The sequence below is a fragment of the Lissotriton vulgaris genome, chromosome 1_1 (assembly GCF_964263255.1).
Source record: "Lissotriton vulgaris chromosome 1_1, aLisVul1.2, whole genome shotgun sequence".
In the NCBI taxonomy this organism is placed as follows: Eukaryota; Metazoa; Chordata; class Amphibia; order Caudata; family Salamandridae; genus Lissotriton; species Lissotriton vulgaris.
Window position 1 is genome coordinate 856740443 of NC_141685.1, and position 27670 is coordinate 856768112.

The 27670-nt window shown below is 44.0% G+C and overlaps 1 protein-coding gene across 1 annotated transcript in view; it reads left to right on the forward strand.

Moving 5' to 3' along the window:
- Positions 1 to 2687: 2687 nt before the first annotated feature.
- LOC147748027 (cytochrome P450 2D15-like) overlaps positions 2688 to 27670 on the forward strand; it is a 513923-nt gene continuing 488940 nt past the window's right edge. Inside the window, exon 1 of the mRNA XM_086958015.1 lies at positions 2688 to 2729. Within this exon, the coding sequence (XP_086814141.1) occupies positions 2703 to 2729 (27 nt within the window). The 5' untranslated portion in view covers positions 2688 to 2702. The remainder of the gene's footprint in view (positions 2730 to 27670) is intronic.

Below are 27670 nucleotides of genomic sequence, written 5' to 3' on the forward strand. Positions count from 1 at the left end.
CTCACTGGTACTGCCGGTATAATAAAAAATATGATCACTTTTTCAAATATATACTTCAGTTTCATGAACGCAACAAAAAGCCCTCCTACAAGCTATCATCCAACTCCACACACAGACCTGGATAAGGATTAAGTTGGGCGACGGGTCCCATGTCTCAAAAAAGATCCAAACAGGAAGTGGCGTCAAACAAGGATGCGTTTTGGCGCCCCTTCTTTTTAATCTGTTTATTTCTGACTTATCCCCATATTTGACAAGGTCAACTCCCACCCGCCCCAACTAGATGGGACCCGCATCATCAATCTGCAATACACCGACGACCTCGTGTTATTGAGTCACACAAAGGTTGGTTTGCAGAGGCTTCTTGACGAACTTCTAGCTTATACATCTGAAAACGCCCTTGAATTGAACCTGTCAAAAATAAAAATAATTCATTTTAGCAAACAGAAGCAGCAGAAAAGCAGGTGGTTCTTTTATAACAAAAGCATCGACACAGTGCCACACTACAAATATCTAGGAATTTTTCTTGACTCCAGAGCTTCTATCACCAAGCAAAAAGACGCCATCAAGGCTTAGGCACTGTCGCAGGAGGTTGCTTCGGCAAAACTCGCAAAACACCTGCTAGGACCAAGCCTAACCCCCCTGCTCAAGGTGATGAAGGCCAAGATCACAAATTCTTTATCATATGGCCACGAGATTACGATGGGCTCAGCAAACATCATACTTAATAAATCAATCACCAGAATCTTCAAGCGAGCATGGCGCTTACTGAGGTCTTCATCTCTGGCACAAGTCAGACTAGAACTCGGTCTGTTGGACCATAACAGTGTTGAGGCTGGTGTTCTGGGACAAACTGTGCAATTCCAGGGAAAATAGACTTGAGATCAAACTCTGGAAAGAAATATCGACCATCGGCACCACTTGGACCAATCCCTCCAGCTCCTCGGAGTCTCGGAATACTGGGGAACAAACCCCTCAGAACAGGCATTGAAGAGCGTAATTAAGCGAAGCGTTCGATCCTGGTCCTTCCACTCTGACAGGGCAAAACTATCCAGAAGGAAGCACGCATAGGCCGTCATCTCAGACTATAAACCGGGAGTTGAGTTATCCTACCTATCAAGTACTTACTCAATCTTCTGGAAGGTCAAATTCATGGCCCTAAGGCTAGGCGAATGGGCCTTTTTAAAACATCTACCACAACGGCAGCGCCCTAATCATAAAATCGAATGCAGGAAATGCGGCTACCACTCTGAAAGCCTGGAACATATAGCCTGCGCATGTCCCGCTCTGTTACATGACAGAAGGACCTTATTGAGAGCGGAGTGGATTAAATTAGGCGCTTGCACATTTTGCCAGGCAATAATGGCAGCTATGAACCAGAAAAATATAAAGCTGAACATTCAGTTTACCAAATTTATTGCCAGAGCTGTAAAAATGTTGGGGAAAGAAAAGGCAGCAATCCTTTCGCCGGTTGGTCCAGATATCATCCTGGAATAAAAACTCAAGCAACCGCCGGCCCCCTCCAGCAAGGTCCACATGGACACCGAGTTCAGCATTTTAAAACCAGCTGTCACATTGACTTGTTCCCTCTTTTAAACCTTTTTAAAACCATTCCGTGACTGCAATGTTACTTAATGAGCTTGATGGTACAGAAGATTTTGTGTGTACCCCATTCTGATCAATCGCCCCCATAACAAAGTAATATATTAATTTTGATTGCTGTGTATTAATAAAAACACACACATTACATGTGGGAAATGCTTTGCACTAACAGGTTTGATTAACATATTAATTAAAGATGTAAAACGCATGTTTCATCTATTTTGTGCATTCAAGTGGTATAATAATGCATGTCTATGTTGCAATGTACATTGTACACTGCATGCTGCTTTTCTGCTTAATTTTTACTGGCTTGCAGTGTGATGCTTTTCTGCTAGGTAACAGTTTTAAAGGATAACTATTAGCACTGGTGGGTGGGGGGACAGAAAGCACTTATATTCTGTGTATTTACATTTTTTTTTGTATTTATCATAGTTTTGGTTGGTTGCCAATTCCAAAATGGCTTCGCTTTTTCCCAGTTCTGCGCAGTAGAAAAACCTTACGTCATTTTGCTGAGAGAAACTCGCCCATGCTCTATGCTTCACTGAAAACCGTGCAACTTCAGCTGACTGTATTCGAGGCCATTTGATATGAATGCTGGTGAGTGGCTGTGGGCCAAAATGATAACCACGAGAACAACTGAATGTCTGCCAAGGATAAAAGTCAAATGCCTTCCAAAAATGACCACGTGAAAACAGCTGAATCACTGAAAATGAACATTTAAAGGCCTAATGATGAACCGGAACAGTCTAACTTGTATTTATCAGTTTGTCAAACAAAGTTGTTCACGGACATCCTGGAAGTTAAGAAATGCATGGACAGTCGAATTTGTATCTGTCAGTCTTTTAATCAGGAAGCTATTCATGGACATCCTGAAAGTTAAAAAATACATTGTCAATTAACAGACATCCTGAGAGCTAAGAACTGCAATGTCATGACCAATCAGAGAAAGGGAAACGGCAAGACTTGAAACATTTGAGGGTAGAGAGCCAGCAAATACAGTATAAGTATCAGAGCAAAATTGGGGTTTAATGTCACAGAAGCTGATCGCAGAAAAATGCTGTTTGCACTTCAGCTGTTTGCAGAGATGCTGGGAGCCTGAAACAATGCCAGAAGGCTCACTGATAACCCCTGTAAGTTGGAGAACGTTCAGGGACACTAGGCCTTGGAAAGAGTTGCGTCCGAGGAGGTCTGGGTTAGTAAGTATAGTTGGGGTTTAGTGCTGGGTAGGAAGGTTATAGTGTAGAAATCTTTAGAATTAAATGCATGTGTTTTTTTCTATGGTTCTCTGATCTTTTCATGAAGAATTCTCTTTCAGGTACATGACCAAAGATTAATTGATGTTTTTATTTAGAGAATAATGGAATTAATGTGAACCTGAATTTTCTCTTCATGTTTTTATTAAACAGTTTTCTTGATTTATTTCCTGGATAAATGGCAATGCTCAGTGAGATTTAAAAATAACAGAATACATGCTAATTTTCTTTTATGCAAATAAATTACATAAAATCCTTTAAATGATTTCAGGTGTTTGTGATTCTTTAGAGTCAATTAATTATGAAAATCCATGTATTGTTGTAGTTAGGTTAAGCTGGTCTTGACAATCACCATCAACTTACTCAACTAATTGGTCCATCGAAATAATTGGCGGGGTACATTGATGCATAGATTAGTTAGTAGAATTATTGATGAAAACAAATGCTGGTGTTAAAAATCTGTGCTTAATGGTATCCTGTCATATGAGAGAATACACTCAACCCATTATTTTGTATATATATGTTTGCAAGGGACTGGGGTAAAGTGTGTGTGTGTGTGACTAGGTGTGTTGTACTTCGGTGTTGTGGGCCCCACCAGAGTGACCTGGACCCTGGGTTGATGATATTTCTGGGTGAGGGCTGCATCAAGCTTAATCTCTAAAATATAAATGCACATCCAGATAATTTTTAAATGTTATCTAATTTTATTGTCAATCTATTGCACTACGGTTGTACTAATCAAAGTTCCTCTTTGCTCCTTTTTAAATTAACACATGGATAGGTGAGTTATATGGTCTTAATATTTTTTTATGATTTTAAGTAATCAAACAATAAATTTGAATTTGTGTAGTATCGGTTTTGAACAGCTCTATTGCATAGTCCATATCTTTAGTTTTCAACAGTTGCTTACAGCATTTTATACTACCATACACATATAATGCGATAAAAAGTACACTTTATTCTATACCTGATGCGGGTAAGAATTACTCACTAATACATTTTGTTTAGTTCTGCCGGTTCAGAAGGAGCTTGGGAACACTTTAAGACAAACAGAAAAATGTTAGAACAAGTGACTAAGAATGTAGAACTCAGTGGCCATTGTGAGGCTGTCGTTGCTGTAAGTGGATTGTGGACATTCGCTTTTCAAAACCAACTAGCCTAGTCCTTTGCAGTAGTCCAGCCTCGGAACGAAACTGGCATGAACAGGGCTTTAATTGGGCCGGGTCTCACCGGGTCTGAGCACCGGCAGTTTTTTATGGGGGCCTCGAAATAGGTCTCTACCGGGCTCTGTTTTGTGCCCTGACACATCAATCAATCAATCAAAGCATTTATATAGCGCACTACTCACCCAGAGGGTCTCAAGGCGCTAGGGGAGGGGGGTCCACTACTGCTCGAACAGCCAGGTCTTGAGTTGCTTCCTGAAGGCGAGGTGGTCCTGGGTCAGGCGGAGGTGGGTCGGGAGGGAGTTCCATGTCTTGGCGGCGAGGTAGGAGAAGGACCGTCCCCCTGTGGTGGCTCTTCGGATGCGGGGGACGGCGGCGAGGGCGTGGCCGGTCGATCGAAGCTAGAGTTTGGGAGCGTAGAAGTTGAGGCGGCTGTTGAGGTATCCTGGGCCTTGGTTGTGTAGGGCTTTGTGTGCGTGGATGAGGAGTCGGAAGGTGATTCTCTTGTTGACCGGGAGCCAGTGCAAGTCTCTCAGGTGTCCGTAGATGTGGCAGCGACGGGGGATGTCCAGGATGAGTCGTGCTGAGGCGTTCTGGATCCGCTGGAGTCTCTTCTGGAGTTTGGCGGTGGTTCCGGCGTAGAGGGAGTTGCCGTAGTCCAGACGGCTGGTGACGATGGCCTGGGTGACCGTCTTCCTGGTCTCGGTGGGGATCCACCGGAAGATCTTACGTAGCATGCGCAGGATGTTGAAGCACGACGAGGAGACAGCATTGACTTGTCTGGTCATGGAGAGGGAGGAGTCCAGGATGAAGCTCAGGTTTCGTGCGTGGTCTGTTGGTTTGGGTGCGCTGCCTAGGGCGGGGGGCCACCAGGAGTCATCCCAGGTGGAGGGTGAGGATCCCAGGATGAGGACTTCCGCCTTGTCCGAGTTCAGTTTCAGGCGGCTATTCTTCATCCATTCGGCTACCTCTTTCATCCCTTCGTGAAGGTTGACTCTGGCGGTGGCGGGTCGTTGGTGAGGGAGAGAATCAGCTGGGTGTCGTCGGCGTAGGAGATGATGTTGAGGTTGTGCTGGCTTGCGATGTCTGTGAGGGGGCTCATGTAGACGTTGAAGAGGGTTGGACTGAGCGAGGAGCCTTGAGGAACGCCGCAGATGACTTCGGTGGCTTCAGATCTGAACGGGGGAGGCGGACTCTCTGTGTCCTTCCGGCGAGGAAGGAGATGATCCACTCCAGTGCCTTCTCCTGGATTCCGACGTTGCTGAGTCGCTGCACTAGTGTATGGTGGCAGACAGTGTCGAAGGCCGCGGAGAGGTCTAGGAGGATGAGGGCTGCTGTTTCTCCGTTGTCAATATAACAAAACGAATACCAATGCTGAGAAATTCACTTTGCCACTAAACGATTTACATAAGTAGCTGTTTTGAATCAAGCACAAACAACTTGCTTAAAGTATAGCAACATACAAAATGTAATCTTTTTTTTGATTTCTTCACTTTTTATGACACTATTTTTTAGTGATAGCCAAGTATGTATGAAGTGTGCAAATGTTTTTGTGTTATTCACGTTATTAATGTATATATTGTATATAAAATTGTTTGTATTTCCATGCACTAAAAAATAGTGTCATAAAAAGTGAAGAAATCAAAAAAAAGATTACATTTTGTACGTTGCTATACTTTAAGCAAGTTGTTTGTGCTTGATTCAAAACAGCTACTTATGTGAATCGTTTAGTGGCAAAGTGAATTTCTCAGCATTGGTATTCGTTTTGTTATATTGTTTTGGTTTGACTCAGCCGTGCTGAGTTAGGAGTCAAGGCCCTTGTGTGTTTTTTGTTTCTCCGTTGTCAAGCAGTGCTCCGATGTCATCGGTGGCTGCGATCAGGGCGGTCTCGGTGCTGTGGTTGGCCCGGAAGCCAGACTGCGAGAGGTCGATGGATCCGTTTGTCTCGAGGAAGGCGGCCAGCTGCTTGGTGACGGTCTTCTCAATGACTTTTGCAGGAAACGGGAGCAGCGAGATGGGGCGGTAGTTCTTGAGGTCGGTGGGGTCGGCCGATTGCTTCTTTAGTAGAGCACTGAGTTTGGCGTGCTTTCAGCTCTCCGGGAAGGTAGCGATGTTGAAAGAGGTGTTGATGATGTCCCGCAGGTGGGGTGCGATGACAGCGTCGGCTTTGTTGAAGATGTGGTGAGGGTAGGGGTCGGTAGGAGGTCCGAAGTGGATGGAGTTCATTGTGCGGATGGTGTCTTCGGTGCTGATCGGGGTTCAGGCGCAGAGGGTGGTGGTGGGGGGCGGATGTTCGGTTGTGGCGTGCGTCGGTTGAGTGCTGAAGCTGTTGTGTATGTCCGCGATCTTGTTGTGGAAGTAGGAAGCGAGGGAGTTGCAGAGGTCTTGCGAAGGGGTGATGTCGTTGTTTCCGGCGTTGGGGTTGGAGAGCTCTTTAACGATGTTGAAGAGTTCCTTGCTGTTGTGTGCGTTGTTGTCCAGTCGTTCCTTGAATGCGGTTTTCTTGGTGGCGTGGATGAGTTGGTGGTGTTTTCGGGTGGCGAGCTTGAGGGCAGTCATGTTGTCCGGTGTTGAGTCTTTGCGCCAGGTTCTCTCGAGGGCTCGGCAGTTCTTCTTGGAGCTCTTGAGTTCGTCGGTGAACCATGGGGCTTTCTTGCTACCGAGTCTGCTAGGCGGGGTCTTCAGAGGGGCGAGGTCGTCTGCGCAGTTGCTGATCCACTTCGCGAGGTTGGTGGCCGCCTGGCTTGGGTTCGTTGCGCTGGTGGGAGGGTTCATGCTCAGGGAGGTCGCGAGCTGGTCGGCTGTGATCTTGTTCCAGCTTCTGCGTGCAACCTGTTGCTGGTGGTGGTGGATCGTGGTCCTTCTGAAGCTGAAGTGGACGCAGCTGTGGTCCGTCCAGTGAAGTCCGGTGGCGTGGCTGAAAGCGATGTCCTTGCTGGATGAGAAGACGGGGTCGAGTGTGTGTCCGGCGTAGTGGGTGGGGGTGGTGACCAGCTGCGGTCCGTTTTTTTTCCCCGGACTGCAGTGACAGCAGGCACATTCATGTGCGCGTGGTGAGCGTTGTAGAGGAAGGGAAATCCTTTAAAGAGATCATTTTCTCTCTGGATTTCCATTCTCTTTTTGAAACTCTGGAGCAGCAACATTGTCGTGGTGCCACCAGGACTTTAAGTGGAAGTTTTTTCAATATTATGTACAAGTCGTAGTTGCTGCTTATTTATCATATGCAACTAACAACCATTGACAAAGCCAATAGTCCTGACTTGTAGGTATGATGTGACTTGTATTGTGTATCTGGACGCAATGACAGGAACAGAAAAATACAAGTTGGGCGGCACACTATGCTAAGCACAGATGTTTAGCTTAGGTGTTTTTAAACCATGCCCTTAATTACATTGACCACGCCCCTGTGATAGGCGCCCCAGTTTTGTATCTTACTTAAAGCCCTGGGCATGAATATCACATTTATCCATTATTGGCCTCACATTTTAAAGTCAGCCAGCTCGCTGTGTACAGGTGCGCAGTAACTTTAATGCCATTTCTGAATGACAGTCCTTCGATGATGTCAAGTGACTTTGTGAGGACCGAGAGCAGAACATTCATGAAAGAAGAGAGAAGGTGAAGTCGCAGCCAGAGCGGCCGACTTAGGAAACTGGGAAGGAGGAGACCCGTCGTCAGCCTAACGTCCTGTGATTCTCTGCAAAATCGCTTAATCTATACGGGCAAAAACAAAAAATGAATAGACTTTGTATCGTATATGTGGTGTTGAAGTAAAGCTTTCCAGTGTCCTTGAGTTCGCTCTATATAAAACTGCAAACAAAAAAATTAAATAGATTTTCACATTCTTACCTACTGGTTTGTACTTCAAAAATGTTTTTGCAGGCGCTCCTCTAGCTTCCCTCCCACTGGTTGTACACCATGGTTCTTTGCCATTTCCTTCCCTCGCCCCTCTGTCTTCCCCATCAAACAATTAACTGGCCAAGTCATCTGATCAAGCTGCAAGCTTTTTAATCCTACGGTCTTTCTACGCAGCTTTAACTCTCTTAACTTTTCAGCACTGACACAGTGCCAAGTTGGCTGTGCGGCGAAATGTCTCTGCTGCCTCTGTCCCCTCCTCTTTTGTCCCTCCTCCTCAGAAAGGGTTGAAACCTCCATACTTTCTCGCTCATTAACTCCTCGGTCCCCGATTCTCTCCTCCGTTTACCTCCCATTCACCATCAGTTTCTACCTCTTTCTGCCCCAGTAGCCTCCAACCCCGACCCCTCTATATGGATCCGTGCCCTACCCGTATCTTCCTCCCCTCACCCCTTCATAAATATCTCCCACGTTTCCCTGCTTCTCTCTCCCCTGCCTTTCACTTGGTCTGGCCCTCTCTGCCTCTCCCAGCCTCCCTCCCTTCCCCAATCAGGGTCGTAGCTTGGTCAATGAGCTTGAGAGGAGGGGGTGAGCATCAGATTTCCCGACCATCACGCTGGCATATAATGTCAAAATACGTGATATGACAAGCAGGACGCAAGAGAGGGGCTTAGAGGCACTGGAAAGGGAGAGGAATACATGTTAATATGAGAACTGAATGAGAGAAATACAATATTTGCACATATTGAAAAATAAAAATGTGTTAGGGCTTTCAAAACAAAGATGAGAGAGTGTGTGTGTGGGTGGGTGCTTTTGTCAGTGTTTACACAAAAATCCAAGTGAAATCTGACAAACGCCAACCTCACCATACCTGACTGAAAGCACCCGAACCCAACTATTCATCTGAAAATACATTTATTAGGGGGTGTAACACCCAACACCCTCTCCCCACCCCCGAAGTTACGCCCCTGCTCCCACGCCACTGTCTGACCATCCGACCTGCCAGCTACCCGATATGATGCAAAATGCAGCACACTGGAAATGCAGCCCATCTGACCCTTTTCCGATTTCTGATCTAGCAACCAGTCAGATTGTGTGTTTGCCCGTTTCCTAGATGCTTGCGTAAATTCAGCTGACCGCTAATCCCTAATAATCATTTACTTTCTGTCACTGCTCGGGTCCCAAGCGTTATCTGTTGTTGTCGAAACATATTCTGACATAGAACGGATTAAATGATGTTTACTATCTAAAACCATACCGTCCCGTTCCCTATGAGTACATTCCTGACTGATAAATAAACATTTCAGGGGCGTAGCCTCAACTGGTGCAGCGGGTGCAGTGGCACCAGGGCCCATATGCCTGCGGGACCCTCTGAACCCACCTTATTGCTGCATTTTCTAATTCAAACAGCAGGCGGTGGGCGTGGGCACTCACTTCCTTGCAACAAAGCCTATAACATGATGGCTGCGTTCCATGCCAGGCAAAGGCATATCCGGGTGAAAATCGTTTGTATTTTAACATATTTGCAACAAAAATATCTTCCTACAAAAAATATCACAGAAAAATACCGTGAAGGTAAGTCTATATTGACTACCACAACTTCGTGAAAGTAAGACTATATAAGTACGCATGGATTAATTTACTGTTTTCAACTCCACATCGCCGTACCTTGAAGATTCATATCTATGAAGACAGATATCTTTAAGGTACGTCAATGTGGAGTTAGGCAGGGCGTAGTTATCATTGGTGCAGCAGGCGCAGTGGCACGGGGTTCAGAGCCCTGAGGGGCCCATTGTACCCAAAAATTTGCTATATTTGGCTACAACAGTAGTCAAAGGGGTCGTTGACCTATATAGACTTACCTTCACGAAATCAATTCCAAAAAAACAAGAGGGGACACTTTTCGCAAAAATTTTAATGTTCCACACTTCCTCTAGGAAAGCAGGGCCCACATTCAGCACCGCTCTAGGCGCTCGGTTAAAATTTTCCGAGTTTTCTGGTCCTCGAGTCCCCCGAACTCGAAAGGATGGAAGTCTGAGTCGGCCCTCTCACTGACATTACGGTACACGTGACCCCATTCTATCATAGCTTGCCGTGTCTATGTCAACATATGTACCCCCACCCAGAGCGCCTTATTTTAACTGTACCTCCGCATTCAAATAGAAGTAGTCAACAGACATCGGTTCACACCTGGCTCACCTTAGTGCAGTAGTCGGGAAGATTTTTGACGTCCGCCTGCAGAATGTTCCCGAAGAAGGGCAGCGAGATGGGTCCGGGTGGGTAGCGCTCCCAGCTCCTCCTGCGCTTCATGAAATCAAAGAGCAACGCGAGGACGGTGAATAAAAAAGCCAGCGTCGCTAGGAAGGTGCCCGAGGACATGAGGGACCAGGCTGCTAAGAACAGCTCCATGCTTGCAGATTACCTCCGTCTACCGAACTAAACTAAACTGTCACTGTTTCTGCTCCCCGTCCGTCTACCGAACTAAACAGTCACTGTTTCTGCTCCCCGTCCGTCTACCGAACTAAACTGTCACTGTTTCTGCTCCCCGGCCGTCTCTATTTTGTTTTGAAGGGGTTGCCTAATAAATTTGGTTAAGCGCCAGCATACCGCCCACAAGCGAATTCCATTCAGGCAGGAGTAGGGGGGATTTATCCTTCCAGGATTTAGGAGTAGGAGGGACGCAGGGGACAAAGTCCCTCGGCCTCCAGATTTTAAACAAGCATTGGCAGTGGCAATGCCAATTGGTCGGGCGTCTTTTTAGGGGGCGTTAAAGGAATGTTGTATGAATTCTTTAGGAGGATCACAATAAGATTTTGTGTGAAAATGACTGGAAATGACTGGTAACTACCTATGTTTCTTGTTCGGTAATGCACGTTGATGTGCCCATATCTGCTGCAGCCTAAAAGGAACATCAAACAGGCATATCTGACAGCTTGCTTTCGATCGACTCTGTGTCTCTTATCAAGTGAGTAAAAAAGTATCTGTACTGTTGTCAAAGAAAAGGAAAGACATACATTTCGTGCTTATCTAAGACACTGCAACAGCATCACCGTGATGTGTGTGCGCTCTTGAAAATTCAAGCTCTAGCCCACCGTAAACCTGATACTTTTTAAATTTTTTATTTATTTCTACATAATACATGAGGCAATCGGAATGAGTCGCTTATACATATATAAGTATGAAATTGCAGCCATTCATTTCATTATACAGAGTCAATGTCTTTAACCATCAGATCAAATAAAGAATAGCAAAGAAGCTTTGTAATACAAAGCACAAATTGTATGATCTGACTAGCTAGAAAAAACATTCTAAATTATAATTGTAATTGTCATGTGGAGCCGGAGAAAAAAGAAACATCATCTTTAAAAAAAAAAAACAAGGATAAAAGCATGAGAAAGGCGAGCATTTTAGGATAAATAGATAAGAACGAACAGGATTTATATTTCAAGCTCTAAATACCGTCTCACATATCCCCATATTTGTTCACCCAGCTTTCTCTTACGATGAACCTTCAAGGCATATAAACTAAACTCCATATTAAATATTGTGAAAAAACGCGCCCTCCACATTTCAATGGAGGGCGGTTCCTGCTGCAACCAGAAAGATGCAATACTGAGTCTATATACAGCGGTGGCTAAAAATATTAGATACACATGTTGTCTTGGTATGAGAGTCTCGACTGCTCCCATTTTTACCCCTAAGAGAATTTGCGTGGCTGTCAATTGGAGTGGGGTCCCAGTAATGTCTGATAAACATTTCTCCACCTGCATTAATAACGGTACTAACTTTAAACAACTAAAGAAAACATGTAAATCATCTGCAGATGGGTATCCACACCGAAAACATTTACCGATTACATCCCCCGGCCATTTTGAGATCTTATCAGGTGTGTAATATAAGTTGAAAAGTGACTTAAAATGCTGCGCGGAAAATTTTGCCGAGAGAAACAAGTTTTTGGCCATTTCCAAAGAAATTTCAATCTGAATATCATGCCTACCTAATTTGGTCCCCATTTAACGTTTTGTTGCTCAGTATCATTAGCCTTCATACTTAACAAATGACCATATAATACACCAATCCTTGCATTTTTCACAATATCTTCTATCAAATCATTAGCTTGAAAAATACCTCCACTCTTCACCAAATGATTCCTGATTTGTAAATACTTAGCAAACTGGTCTCTAGGGAGTGGATATTGTTCCCTCAATTGTTCAAAAGATTTCAAACACCCATCACCATATAAATCCCCCACCACCCTTATACCTTTTCCTCTCCAGTGGTAAACCACCCGATCCCATGAATCCAAAGGCAGAAATATCGAGGATACCAAGGGAGTATACCAAGAAATTTTCCCAAAGCAAAACATATTCCGTGAAACACGCCAAATTTCATATGCTGCCGCCAAGGACTTAAATCTCGTGCGTTTGTAATAGCTTCACTCATGATGCAGAAACAAAAAATTTCTCGCTTTCACCCCTAGAAGCATCTGATATATAGATGGACATTCAGCAATGTCCGAAGGAAGAGCCCTTGTTAACAAAACATTCATTCCTTGTAACATACAAGCGTAATAATACAACGTAAAGTCTGGTACAGACCAGCCACCTAATTTTCTTGATAAGATCATGTATCGTGCCGCCCTGCGGGCCTTGCCACGAGCCCACATAAAATGCATGCAGATAGTTTGGAGCTGTATCAGAGCTGCCCTAGGTGTTTCAAGAGGAACACATCTAAAAAAATAAAGTATTTTCGGGAGTATCATCATTTTTAATAAACTGCATCGCCCCACTAAGGAGAGATGCAGACATTCTGCCTGATCTAGTCGTTTCTTTACCCCCGAAATAAGCCCCTCCCAATTGGATTTGACCAAGGCAGTTGTAGAGACCCTTAACTTAATCCCCAGATAAATAACCTCCTGGCATACCCTTGGGTCCGAGTACTTTGGCATATTAGCACATAACAACTGGGTCTTAGGTGCATTCAACTTATAGCCAGAAACCAGACCAAAATTTGAGGCTAGTTATTCGATCTCCTGCATCGCTGCAATTGGACACGGTGTGATGACGGCAACATCGTCCACGTAAGCGAGGACCTTGAATTGATAGGTTTGTATCGTGACCGGTTGAATCTTAGCGCTAACTTACATCATTCTTAAAAACAGCTCAATATATAATGAAAATAAAAGAGGGGAACAGGGGCAACCTTGCCTAGTTCCCCTTTGTATTTGAACCACCTCTGACATGAGTCCCATGGTGCTGATGCGGGCGGTCGGTTGGCGATACAATGTCTGCAAAGATGTTATAAATTCTTGACCAAACCCACGACGCCTCATAACCTCCCACAAAAAGCACCATGAGACCCGGTCAAAAGCCTTCTCTGCATCTAACAAAATTAAACATAATTGATCCCGGGTTACGTTAACATAATCAAACAAAGTTATCACACGCCGAGCATGGTTTACCGTTCCTGGATGTGGGATAAACCCGTGTTGTATAGTAGAAACTAACGGAGTAATGACAGATGACAGCCTATTGGCTTAGATCTTGGAATAGATCTTTCCATCCGCATTTAAAAGCAAAATGGGACGAAAAGAACCGGGCAGATTCACCTGTTTGCCTTTTTTATAAAATACTACTATACAAGCTTCACTCCAACTCCTAGGGGGGCCCCCTTTCTGGGCCATACGCATTGTTAAAAGGAGATCTTCCTTTAAAACAGAGAAAAAAGTTTTGTATATTTCAACCGGCAGCTTATCTGGCCCTGCCGCCTAACCACTTGCCAGTCCATTTACTGCAAATTCCAACTCTGCTAATGAGATAGGGGCTTCTAGAGCTTCTGACTCCTCTATAGGCAAATCTAATATGCAATACTGATTTATAAGAGTGGCGGCCGCATCACTATCACACTCATCACTAGAGTATAATTTCTCATAGTATTGTCTAAACACCTCTAAAATACCAGTTCCATTTTCAACAGAGTTACCATTAGAGTCCAGAATGTTCTCTATCCGTTGGGTTGCTTCACGCACTATTAACCATTGGGCGAGGCATCTGCCACTTGCCTCGCCGTATTCATAATGCAATTGCTGTTTGATAAAAAACTTTTTTGCTGTTTCCTTAGACCAGTAAAGGTTTAATCTTGCTTTACACTGAGCCACCAACGTAATTGATTCAGTTATATCCTCACCAGTCTGAATTCCCTGAACAAGTAACTCCTCAGCCTTCATCAATCCTTGGTATAGCTCTTGAAACTTAACTGCCATTTTTTTTTGGTTGTATGAACCAAAACTCAAAGCTTCTCCTCTAAATGCCACCTTGAAACTATCCCAAACATATCCCACACTACTAGTCACACGATTTACATTAAAAAAATTAGTGATCAATTGCTGCATGTTTTCAGTAAATTGCTGCTCCAATAAAGGTTTATGGTCAAATGAAAAACCTCTTGGCATTATAACTGCTGTTACGTCAGATATTGATTAGACTACCGGCCCATGATCAGATGTAATTCTTGGATACACCTGAATCTCCGCCTGATTTAATAATGACTTGGCAACAAAAAAATAATCAAGCCGAACTAACTTACGATGGGGAAAGGAAAAAAAAGTACAACCTGGAGCAGATCCTCTTAAATAAGCCCACACATCCACCAACCCATGGGCTATCAATAATGCACGTAGTGCCTTGAATACACGTGGTTTCCTACCAGTATATTTAGCCTTTTCATTAAAAATTATATTGGGTGTAAAATGTATATTTAAAACCCCACATAGGATCACTGGTGTGGGCCAAGATGCCAATTCCACATTTAGAAACTCTTGAGTATCTGCCTCATCTAAATTTGCCCCATACACTGAGCAGATCATGAAAATTGTGGGACCAACAATACATTCTATAATTGCCCACCTGCCCAATCCATCAGTTAAACCTCTACCTGTGTTGCCTATGTGCTTTTTACCCAGAATTCCGACTCCGCTAGCCGTCCCTGAAAATTTAGTAGAGGCTAAAAGATTAAACCCCAAATTTTCAAGCAGGTGGCGCTTCGCCCAAACCATATGAGTCTCTTGGAGACAAATTATATCACAATATAAGGCACGAAGCTCTAACGCCAGCTGTCGTCTTTTATCCAGTGAATTCAGCCCCCTCACATTCAATGCACCTATCCTAATACCCCTACCCGCCATTTGCTTGCATCATAACTCAATCGTTTAGCTCCACATGCTAGCTGAAAAAGGACATATCCTACCACGAAAAGACTCATTTCTCAATTGTTCTCATGCATTATTTTTAGTTTTTTGCCACCCCCCACCCCACCCCGCACCCCCTTCCATCCCATCCCCCCACCACCCAAAATAAGGCTTAAGGACCATGTACTCAGCGATGTAGAAGTGCTTTTTCCGCAGTGCCCCCCCAATGGACTCCCCTGCCCCCACCCTTTATTTCTCTCTCTCCTAATTGAATCATACAACCTAATATGGCTTAATGATCCATTTACAAAGCTCCAGTTAAAGCCAGCTTGTGCAAATATCTATGCCCCCTCACACTAAAGTCCTGATTACAGCTTTTTTCACTCATATTTCAAAAAAAGCATATATATATATATATATATATATTAACACCTAATATACGGGGCTACCTAAAAATAAATCAACATCAACTGGAGCAGAGAAGAAAAACACATAACAACACATAATCACTCAGAGAATATCTATAAGTAGTGAAGATAGAACCCCTATAACCTATAAGAGCAAGAACCAAAGTTACACATTTTACTCCTAGATGTAGCTGTTATACATTCTACTGTCACCTAAAAAAGCTTATTAAACCTATGTGATTATAATATTATCATTATCATTTAGCGTTTCGGGCTCTTATCCATATCATTCATGTATTCCTGCGCTGACATCGCAGACATAAAATATCTTGTTTTGGCCTCTAAAAATGATCTTTAATTTAGCGGTGTTGAGCAAAAAGACTTGAACCCCCTTAGCCGGGAGGGGAGCAATTAATTTCCTGAGCTGCCATTGTTCATGCACAGTTGCAGGGCAGAAATCAGGACGCACAAAGAACTCACACCCCATGCCAGTCCGCTTTTTCTCAGGGCGTGCCGGGTCATATAATGCTTCTCGGAGTAAGTAATTGTTCAAACAAATTAGAATTGCCCTGGGGTATGAGCTCGAATCAGGTAGTCTGTCCTTTCCACGCTGCCGTAGCACAAAAGGGAACCTATGTGCCCGAATCACTTCCGTTTCCCAATCCCAAGCAATAAGTTTTAGGAAGGCTTCCTTAAATAGCTGAATGATAAATTTCCGTGGATCTGAGCCTTCCTTTGTCTCGGCTATGCCTAACATGCGGAGATTGTTGCAACGTGCACGGTTCTGTAAGTCCGTAAGATTCCACTCCAAGTCTAATTTAGATTTTTGCAGAGTCTCGATAGCCGATTGTCGCTTGGCCAAACTGTCTTCTGCTGAGGAGACTCTCTCCTCCATCTCTACCACCTGAGTAGTAACTTCTGCACATGTCTTGACCAATCGTGAACCTGATACTTTATGCATGTCAGTGATCCTTCTCTAGGGAACCTTACTGCTATTGGCTTATGTAGCTTGATAAAAAAGCAGTATATAATATTAACCGTAGCTGTATGAAGGAAAAGCACTTTCATTTGTGGAAAGACTGCAAACAAATACTCATGACTCCAAACATTTGGCCAGAGCCAAAGCCCCTCTATTGTTGATTCTCAACTGTCTGTTGCACCGACGGAGAGAGCGGTGCCCCCTTTCTAAGCCGTCGCCAGGTTGAGATGTAGTTCCTTACCCAGCAGTTGCAGGTGCAGTCACCCTTTGAAGATGAAGAACCAGGAGTACTATTGGTTCCGTATTTTAGTTTTTTTTAGTTCACTAAGACACTTTAGCAGCAGCAACTAAATAGGTCCTGACAAAAGCCTTGCCTGACCTCGGGGTATTATGGCTGAGACATGTTGACCATGACATTCCACCACATTCATTCGGTTCAAATCCATACCGCAGGTGCACTGTTTTTAATCCTGGCTGGAAGTGCATCTGAATAAAGCTCACATTTTGTCCTCTCTAGCTAGTTTTATTATCACATCCCTCACGTTTTTTTAACTTTGCGCTGCACCCTCACTCACACTTCAGTTATCATTGCTTGTGGATTTAGAATATCCTGGTAGAGTAGACACCAACACATCCCTGACCTCCTCCCTCTCAGAGAGAGGGTTGTAGCCCTCAAAGGAACTAGGTTTTTCCTTTGAGAGGAGAATCCCAAATGATGAAGCATGTCACCTCTGGTGAGTGAGGGATTTCTTCCTGAAAAGGGAATTTCCCACAGCTAGGTCTGTGTGTTATAGTCCGTGGCATTTGTGCTTCCTCCCTTTTGAGTGGACCCAAGGATTTCGACTGTTTTTTTTTTTTACTTATAATAGTGGGGATACAATCCTATGCATGTTTTTAAAGTTTCCCTAGGACCCTCCTGCTTAAATATTTTTTGTGTTAGTCCGCCTCTCGAGCTCCAGACCACAGCACCTGGAGTCTACTGCACGCCCACGGCAAAAGAGGCAAATGCAGGGATTCAAAAGTGAAGAAAAAAAAATTATGACAGGCCTGCCCCTCGTGAGATCATTGGTCCATTCTCTTTGGGGGCAGGCTAAAAACAAGAAACAGGTCCGTCAGAAGTAGCGCATTCGCCCTATGAATGATTGACGGCCGCTCAAGGTGGCTGTTGAGACCCACCACACGGCCAGGAGTGGTCCATTGTCATTGCAGGTTCTAGAGGGACTCGTAGCGCGATTTATGTAATTACGTACTGCTGATTGGCAGCTCAGCTCAATATGACTGCGCCTCTGATTGTTTTAATCCCGAGTCCTCCACTGATTACAGGGGGACTGAAAGATGATTTTATTAAAACCAATTCATTCATATATGACTGCACTCCCTGCTGTTGTACCATGAACCGGAGTGCGCTGTATTATTAACCTGGCACTGCCTCTGCACAATGGCACCTGCACCACCAAGCAGTAGCCAGTACTAGACACTCTAACTGCCCATGGTGCAGAACGGCGCCATTCTTTTTTGTAACATCACTCGCAATCCAGCAGCCCAGTGAGTCACTGGGATGCTGGAGTGCCAGCATTACAAAAAAGAATGGAACCTGCACCACGGCACAATGGCCCGCACTGGCAATCCAGGGGGGTGCGGATGCCTACGCCTCTGTTGAAGTACCCCCCCACAAAGTTTTTGCCTGGTAACTGGTGTAATTTTGACTTTCAGTGTACTGGGTTCATGCTAACCAGGACCCCAGTACCAGTGTTCTTTCCTTAAACTGTACAATTGTTCCACAATTTGCACCTCTTTAGGATCCTTGTAAGTCCCCAGTAAGGAACTAAAGAGCTAAGGGCTGTAGCACAAACTGTGCCACTGTAAGGGACCCCTCACAAGGGTCTTGCAAACTGCCATTGCAACCTGCATGTCTTGGTGCAGAGAAAAATGAAGAGTCGACATGGCATACATTCCGGAGTGCCATGCCCGCCAAGCACTACATGTGGTATAGGTAAGTAACCCTTAGGGCACGACCTATAGTCCTAAGGCAGGGTACACTATTCCCCAGAGCAGGCATATCTGCGGGAGTGGATATGTCTCTGTGATATACAAGCTCATGCTTGGATATTACAAGTCCACAGGGAAGCCATGATGAGTACATGGGCTGAACACTTGTGATTGCGTGTTCCCCCAGCTACTTGATGACTTACCTGTTCTCCAAGATGTTTGGTACCAGACACTTGATCTTCATAAACCCACACTGATGCCAGTGCTGGATTTATTAATAAATGCACACAGAGAGCACCTTAGAGGTGCCCCTGAAAACCTACAGACTACTAGTGTATTGACTTACCGGTCTTGACCAGCCAGCTAGCATAGACAGGTTTCTTACCTCCTGAGGTGAGAGCCTTCACTTTTGGAGGCCACAAACAAAGCCTGCTCTGACAGAAAGACTCAAGAACAAGCAAAATGAGGAAGCATACTAACAGACAGACAGCGCTCTAGAGCACAATTCTGGGACTCCAGCTCATACAAACAACATTAAAATGTAAATTGGAAACACAAACTTTATTTATTATCGCACAATATGGCGATTCATGAATTCTAATCTTTGATAATCATTTTTATCTTTTGATAAACGTTTCCTTTTAAACTGTGAATTTCAAAAATTGTGAGTTTTAATTAACTGTACAATAAAGTTACTTACTTACTTGCTCTCGGTGGAGGTGTTCACACATACTCCACTCAGGATGTGCATTCCAAAACGGAAAGCTTCAAAGGGCCTGCCATCTTTGTTATGCAAACCAGGCCTCTCCAGACAGTAGAGATGCTCAGCCCCCTGCCCTGATCCCACTTTTCAGTTGCAAGACTGGTGGGAAAATTAGTAAGATTAAGAGGTGTGCCCACATTCAGTCAGCACCATCTCTTGGGTGGGCCAGCTGATTTGGACCTCACTTTTCAAATTCCTCCATATTGTATTGGACGTAATTAGTATTCTAGGGTCAGGGTTCTGCCCACTTCTCACAGGAAGTGGTCATATAGAGCGTGTAGACACCCTAAAAGTAAGCAGCCCATTGGCTACTACCTGTGACTCCCCTTAATGCCCATAAATTGAGTATTTTGGTGGCACCCCGGAAACCAATAACTCAGATATTATGGATCAAGAGAAGAAGGGTAAAGAAGAGTCACTGCCTGGCGAGAATTGAGGCACATCTATGGGCTTTGGCACGAAACCCTGCTCGTCCTCAGTCCTTTTTTGACAATCACAACAGAGTGACTCATCCTAAGAGCTGGAAAGCTACCAAAGCCTTGGGTAGCCTGCAGGCACTTCTAAAATCACCAGCAGTCTCCCTGGTGTAGAGAAGCTACTCACTTGCAGCCCGCAGGCACCGAGAAGCAGAGTACGGCCTACCGCCTTACAGCTACCCAGCTCGACCGACATCGAAGACGACCAGGAGATGGCACTTGTGCTCTGTAAGGTTAGATGTTTCTCCCCATAGAGTGTGAAGACACTAGGACCAATCAGAGCAATGCAGCAACAACCGCCGGGGTACCAGATGCCCTGCACCAAACACCAACAGTGAGGGTCCAGCTCGAATCCTCACTGCACCAAGACCAAGCAGCCATCGAGGGACTTCAGCATCACTTAGGTCCACTCCGTGAGTGGCCCAGCTACCTTGCTTTCTTCTCTGCCAGCTATTTGTCCCTGACCGCAAACTGCATCTTTGCGCATCTAGCCCAGCTGACCAAACCACTCTGCTCCAAGCCACCTTCCCGGGGTCCCAATGAACCAGCTGTGCCCCCTTGCTCTAAGACCAAGTGCAACCTAAGCCCCCACTTGGGAGCTCTCGGACTTGTCCACAAGTCCCCCTGTGCAGTCTATTTCCAGGTTGCGCCCCCTTCAACGTAGCACCAGCTACCAGCTTCACCCACACCCTGCTCCCAGTACAACCCACGCGGTTCCCGAAGAATTGTTGGTAGTACTTTGGACCTTAGTCCACTACAACTCTGAAGGTGAACCCCTGAAACCGACTGTACCTACCTTTATGCATCTTTGACTTTTCCTCTCATAGTGATGTATTGTGTGGAAAAGTGCACAGGTTTGAACGTTTTACTTATTTGTGTTTCTAACAAAAACAGTACTTACCTTTGAATGAAGTTCTTGGTTTTAAAACATATGTAAAAAGAAGTGCTATTTTTCCAATTGCTTTTGGATTTATTCTCCGAGTGGGTCTCATTTATTGCCTCTGTGAATACAATAAATGCTTAACACTACCCTCTGATAGGCCTAACTGCTTGCCTACACTACCAAAAAAGAGAGTCTTAGTATTATCTACTTTTGCCTCCGTAAACCAATTGGGGACCCACTGGACTCTCTGCACAGTGATACACTATATTGAGATCCAGCTTCCTACAATACCCAAGAGGTTTATTGTTTTTTTGTGAGTTTTTTTTTTTTGGTTTCGATGAGCTATATCTATGCAGGTGAAAAGGATCGATGCCAAGTTAAAAGAGCGGTTGAGCTCAGACGGGAACCCCCAGAATGCTTACCTATGTATCCTACGATACAAAAAATTAAAATGATTTATTGTAATGGTAATGGGTTACTCAATAAGGGAAAAGCTTGTGCTATGATGAATTGGCTGACCACGTTAAAACGGAAGTGATTGTTCTTCAAGAAGCTCACCTTAAAGACAACCTTCCTATATCTTTCATCCCTTAAAGATATTGTCATTCTTTTTATGCCTCGGTAGGGGATGCCATAAATGGAGGGGGGTGCTATTTTCTTGGCAGTAGCAGTGATTGGCAAATTTGCAATGTTTTAGGGATGGTGAACACTCTGGATATGGGTCAAAGTGGTAGTTAAAGAACATTTATTAAATCTGGTTTACTATGATGGACCTATCACTGATGATACTGAGCCATTAATTCAATTTCATAATCTAGCAACGGCAGCATTAGGCCTAATGATTTGGGGGGATGGGCAATTTTAATTTTATACAAGAGCTTAGCCTTGATACAGGATAGAGAGCAAATAAACAACTAAAAACATGAACATTTATAATTTTTACTGCATTAAAGCACTGTTAGAACTGGGGGTCTCGAGTTGGCAGAGGTAAGTACCACTGTCCAAATAGGGACCCTTGCTTCTAGTCAGGGTAAGGAGGAAACACTCTTTAGATAACCTCTGCTCACCCCCTTGGTAGCTTGGCACAAGCAGTCAGGCTTATGAAAGGCAATATGTAAAGTATTTGTACCAACACTCCGAGTGACACAGTGAAAACACCACAAACTGACTCCACAACAGTTTAGAAAAATAAAGGTATTTATTCTAAACTACACAAGACCAAAACAACAAAAATCCAACATACACAGTTCAAGAATATGGTTGCAAAAGAGTTCTTAAGGTTGCGGTAAAATAATCCACAGTTGCGTCACGTTTTGCCAACAGTAGCTTTTAAAAGCGACAAAGTTCCAAAGCAGAAGCTGGTGCGGTGGAAAACAAGCGATGCGTTGCTCCTGAGACCCTGGGGAGGCGATGTAACAACCCCGCTGCAGCAGCGGGCGTGTTGCGACGAATCCGGTCTGTATGGGGTGGAAGGTGGACTTGTATGGATTCCGGTGCGTAGGTTCCGTAGGAAGTTTTCTCTTGCAAAGGCACGATGCAATGATCTTTGGAGTTACGGCGATCGCTAGGGCGACGATGCGCGGACCAGCGGTGATCTCTCTCTCGCAGCTCCTCGATGCGATGGCTTCTGCGAAGACACCCGCAGCGACGTGATGCGGTCCGCAAGCAACGGTGCGGCGATCTCACCCAGCCACGACAGGCTCTGCGACGACACTCGCAGCAATGGTAATCGTCCCGTACCGGTCTGGTGCGTCCCGCAAAAAAAGGATGCAACGGCTCTGGCAGCGGCAACAGGCGCTGCGACAATCTCGACCTTCGTAGCGGCGGGAATTTCCTCGCACTGTAGGGGTTGCTCTCGGCAAGCGAGCGATGCGACAAAACTTGCAGAAAGTCTTTAAAAGCTTGGTTTCCAGCTACCCAACACAGGTACAACTTCCAGAGGCACCACAACTGGCCCACACACTCTGTGAAGGACAAAACTCTCTCAGCAGAGTTCCGGGAAGCTTTGGGTGAAGTTCTTTTGTTCCTGGGACCTCTTAACAGGGAGCCAGCTCTTCTCAGGCCCATGGAGATTCCTTCAAGCAAGGGGACACAGCACAAAGTAAAGTCCTTCCCCTCTCCTTGGCAGCAAAGCAACAACAGGTCAGTCCAGCAGAGCAATAGCAGGACCGTCTTCCTACTTCAGTTTCAGTTTTCTCCTTGGCAGAAGTTCCTTCTTGATTCCAGGATGATCTAATTTTCTGTTGTCAGGGGTCCTGTACTTATACCCCTAAAAGTCTTTGTTCTCTTTGTACAAGTGGGCCCTGAGCCCGGTCTGAACCAGTTCTGGCTGTTCCTTGAGCACTTTGTTTTCCTGGCTTCTCCTTTCCTTTCAGAGTGAGGGGCAGGGTGGTCAGTCGCCCAGCAGGAGGTGGAGCCAGCATTGAGGAAGGCAGGCACAGCCCTATTCAGGCCTGATTCTATTTCCTCCCGCCACTCAAGTTGCAAATGCAGTCATTCAGCCTAGGGCTGACCCAGCCAGTATCCTGGGGGCTCCCCAACCCCTGTCACTCTCAAACCAGACAGTCAATTTACAAATAGGCCAAGGCACACAGAGAGGTCAGACAAGAGAACAGCTACTTTCTAAAAGTGATGTTCTCAAACACAGGATTTGAAAACAACCTTTCCTAAAAGATGTGTTATTAAATTCTGAGTTCAGGGATACCAGACTTTTATGTCCTATCTTGTTCCTATGGGAAGATATGCTGGTAGCCACTATAGCCAGCATCCCCCATGATAGCCTATGGAGCAAGATAGCCTTACAGCAGTGAAAAACGAAAGTGCCTGTAATTCACTACCAGAGCATGTCACCTGCACAAGTACAGGCCCTACCTTTTACATACACTGCACCCTGCCCAAGAGGTACCTTGGGCCTTCCATAGGGGTGACCAATGTGTGCAGAAAGGGAAGGGTTAGGTCCGGTCAGTGGGGACACCGACCAGGAGGACATGGCAGTTCACAGACTGCTCACAGGCACTGCAGTGGCAGACCCGAGACACCATTTTAGTGCTACTCATGTGGGTGGCACAATCAGTGACAAACAGTGCACTTTGCTAGGGACTTCTGGGTGTTACAAATATGCCAATCAGGTATATCTAATTACAATAACAATTTACACAGTGAGCACTTACACTCTGACACTGATCAGCAGTGGCAGAGTGTCCAAAGCACCTAACCAGCAAAAACGAAATCCAGCACAGCATCAAAAATACAGGAAGTAGAGGCAAAAAGATAGGGGGAAACCATGCCAAGGATGCCAGGTCTAACCAGCACACTTTTGGGTTCATTGAACCATGGTGTGCAGAGCAACCGCTGCTTAAGGAGTATTCATGCTATTCCCTGCAATTTTCCTCAGCATCTCATATTCATTTCTTTCTTGCTACCAGGTCAATTCTGTGCCAGCCAGCCAGCATAAAGGCTAATGCTTTCTCGGACAATTCTGCCATTTTAATTCAAATTCAATTGAGAGCCGAAATAAAAGATCAATCCAGAGGGCAATTAAATCTAACATTACTCTCAGATACCATCTGACTGGATAAAACAAGATAATTTATGAATAAATTGTTTGAGATAAATCCTGGCACTGCAGATAATACAATGGTCTGGGAAGCATTTAAGGCTGTTTTCCACAGGCATGTTATACCTATAAGTCTCATAAAAACAAAGAGCAAAATGGCAGGTTCACTTGTTGTAGATGGCATTAGATAACACAACCAATATACAAATGTCTATAGACAATGCAGAGGTGAGGAAGAAAGAACCAGCCATGGCTAAGCAAGCAATGCTCTACTTTTTTCTTAACTGAAGTAGTCAATAGCCACCATGCCTATCAACAAAAAATGTATTAAGAGAGCCAACATATTTGCAAGTTTCTAGCTTGGTCCACCAGGCTACGGAAAAACAAGCAGATTGTTTATAAATCTGATAATCCAGAGACTCCATCCTTATTGGACTAAAGTAGCGTTGCTGAGTTTTTTTAAGCACTATTATTATATCTATGAGACAACAGAAGAGGTTCCTGGGCATAGATTAGAGAAGTTTTAATATAATTTTTTACTGCCGTAAGTGACAAGTGAACAAAGCAGGGTGATTTCGGTGGAGATTCAGGTCTCTATGGCTTTTTGTGATCTTCAAAGCATGTCAAATGGTAAGGCCTGGGGTAGTGATGGCATTCTCATGAAGGTGCTCAAGGTTTTTTAGAAAGAGTTGTTATCATTCTTATTAAAATATTCAACCAGATTACAACTGGGGAACCTATTCCCAAGTCCTTCAATGAGTCAATAATTGACAATTTCCTTAAAAAGGATAACAGTGCCACCAATGTGAATTCATACAGACCAATTAGTTTGTTAAACTCCGATTATAAGCTATGTATAAAAATGTGGGACTCTTGCATTATTCCATTAGCTAATACAAAATACATAAGGATCAATGTGGATTTCTGTCAGGCACACACATATCAGCCAAAACAAGATGTTTAATCCGAAAAATTGACTGTTGTTTGAGTAATAAGGAGACAGCCACTATTTTAATGATGGCTGTTGAGAAAGCATGTGACCTTGTCAATTGGGGAGCACTGTTTTGTATTCTTGGGAACATTTGAATTCTCAGATCAATTTTTGTATTTTATTTTTTAGGACTGCAATATTTTTTTTTTGTTTCATAATTCTTTATTGAAAGTAATAGGAGAACCTAGCAGGTAAATAGGTCACAGAAGAACAAGTTTGCAGAGAACTATTGTCATTGCAGGTACATCTTTGCTGTTTGCAAAGAAAAACTGGCCAGAACAGGGGGGATGGGGAGGAGTGGTACACAAGGGATCAGAAGGAAGGGGTTAAAAAAGGGACAGAAGGAAAAAGGAAGGGGGAGGGGATAATATAGAAGAAAGGGGAATAGAGGAGATAGGTGTAGTTCTTAGAGCACGACAGTAGGGTTAATTATATGGGGGCAGACCTCAGCATTGTGATCTATGATAGATAGTTCAGGAGGGGGGTAGAGTAAATGGTGAGGGATATAATTCCAACTGAGGAGATCATACAATAGATTGTAATGGCATTTACCCTAGCAGGAGGAGGCATGGGCGTGCGGAGAGGAGAAGAGATTGATAGGCAGGGATAGGCAAGCGTCTCTTAGGGGTAAACTGGGTTGGGAGCATGCTGTGTGTAATGTCTAGCACCTCTAATTATACGAGGTCATGTGATGGATTAGTCGGAATGGGTCTTATAGGAGGAAGTGAGGTTGTATAGGCATTATAAAAATTATTGGTGGGGGATGCAGTTTGGAGCATTGTCGTAAAATGCAGATTTTGGCAGGAGGGCACGCTGTGTGTATAAGGCGCCACTGTGGACGCGTAAGGTCAGGTGAATCTCTGATATCGTGCAGGAGGATGGTAGGGGGAAAGGAGGAGTTTAAGGAGCATTGTCTCACTTAAAGATTCTCCTATGTAAGCCCAAAAGTGCTGTATAGAGGGACAGTCACATAGGATATGGCGAAGTTTGCAGTTCACTCCCGGATATCTCCAGCACATAGAGTGAGAAAGCAGCCCTGCTCGTTGCAATTTCAGAGGCGTCCAATACCAGTCATGTAAGGTTTTGAACAGACAGAATGCCAGCCCCACTTCCCTGGTACCTTTGTCCAGGGCTTCTAGTGTATCCAGCCAGTCCTCTTCCTCAATGGTGATATCTATGCAGGCATGTCTGCCATTTTTCAGGAAGACCTCTGAGAAGAGGTTTTGAGTATATGTGGTCAGTTAGTGCACCATTTTTAATGGCCAAACTGATTATCAATATAAAGAATGCAGAGAAAAATGGATATTAACCGGGATACACGCCAGGGATGACCTTATCCCCTGTGTTTTCACAACTTTTATTGAATCATCAGCAATTAGGATCCGAAGCAACACTACAATTATTCTAACATTAACTGGGATGTCCTAAATCAAGCTTTTCGTTTATGACATTAATATTATATTTTCAACTGACACAGATAAAATTCAGAATGTTAAATGCAATTGCAAAATGTGCTGGCGTTGGGGTTATAAGGTCAACCAAATAAACAGAGATATTGTTGTTCAATACATCTTCTAATGACCTTCCTTACAATCTACAGTCTCAATTTTCACCCCAATTATCTATTAGACACATAGGCATTTATGTAACACATGATTTGCCCAACTACTTGGATTAAACTACTATAATTCAACCTTCTACAAAATGAAAACCCTGCTGGAGAGATGGAGTTTTCTTCCTTTATTCCTTATTAGTAGAGTGGCACTGATAAAGATGTCGATCCTTCCATTGATTGCTTTTGTTATTTACTACACTTCTCATTAAAAATTAACAGATAGTCGTTTAGAGAGCTTGATCAGCTGTTTCAAAAATGTATCTGGAATAATAGACTCAGGATGAGAATAGCAGTACTGCAGCTAGATACATTGCAAGGGGGACTGCCTTACCTCATTGTCAAACACACTACCATGCTGAACTTTTAGATAGTGTATATAGAAATTATGACAAATACTGCAGTACTAGGCAATTTTATTTTGATACAGATGGCCAAAGAGTCATCAATTGAATTATTGTCCTTTTAAAAATACCTGAACCTTCATAGAAAACTAGATATAAGTCATTATGTGCACTGGAATACCGCAAGAGGGATCTTTGGGGAGACTGAAATGCCATGTCCACATTTTATTAGAGGATTGTTGCCTTCATTTTATTAGAGGATTTTCGATCTTTTGGCATCACCAAAAGGTCTGATTTCTTAAGTAGTTTCTCAATAACCATTGTTTGCAAGTGAGAAAATTTTGTATTTTACTATTTCACATCAAAGGTAAGAGTTGTTTGTGTTGCCTGATCAATGTGTAATTCCTTGATGAGTTGTACCTATCCTTCAAATAAGATGGCATACCGCTCACTACTGGTTCAAAGATCATTCCAATGTCAGATACTCTGGGTCTTGCATTTGTGGGAAACAATTCTTCTGTGTTTTTAGAAGTGTATAAAAATACGGCATCTTAGTTTCTGTTGTTATCTGGAATTATTTTTTCTGGTTAGAGATCCATTTCCTATGTGCGGCTTCT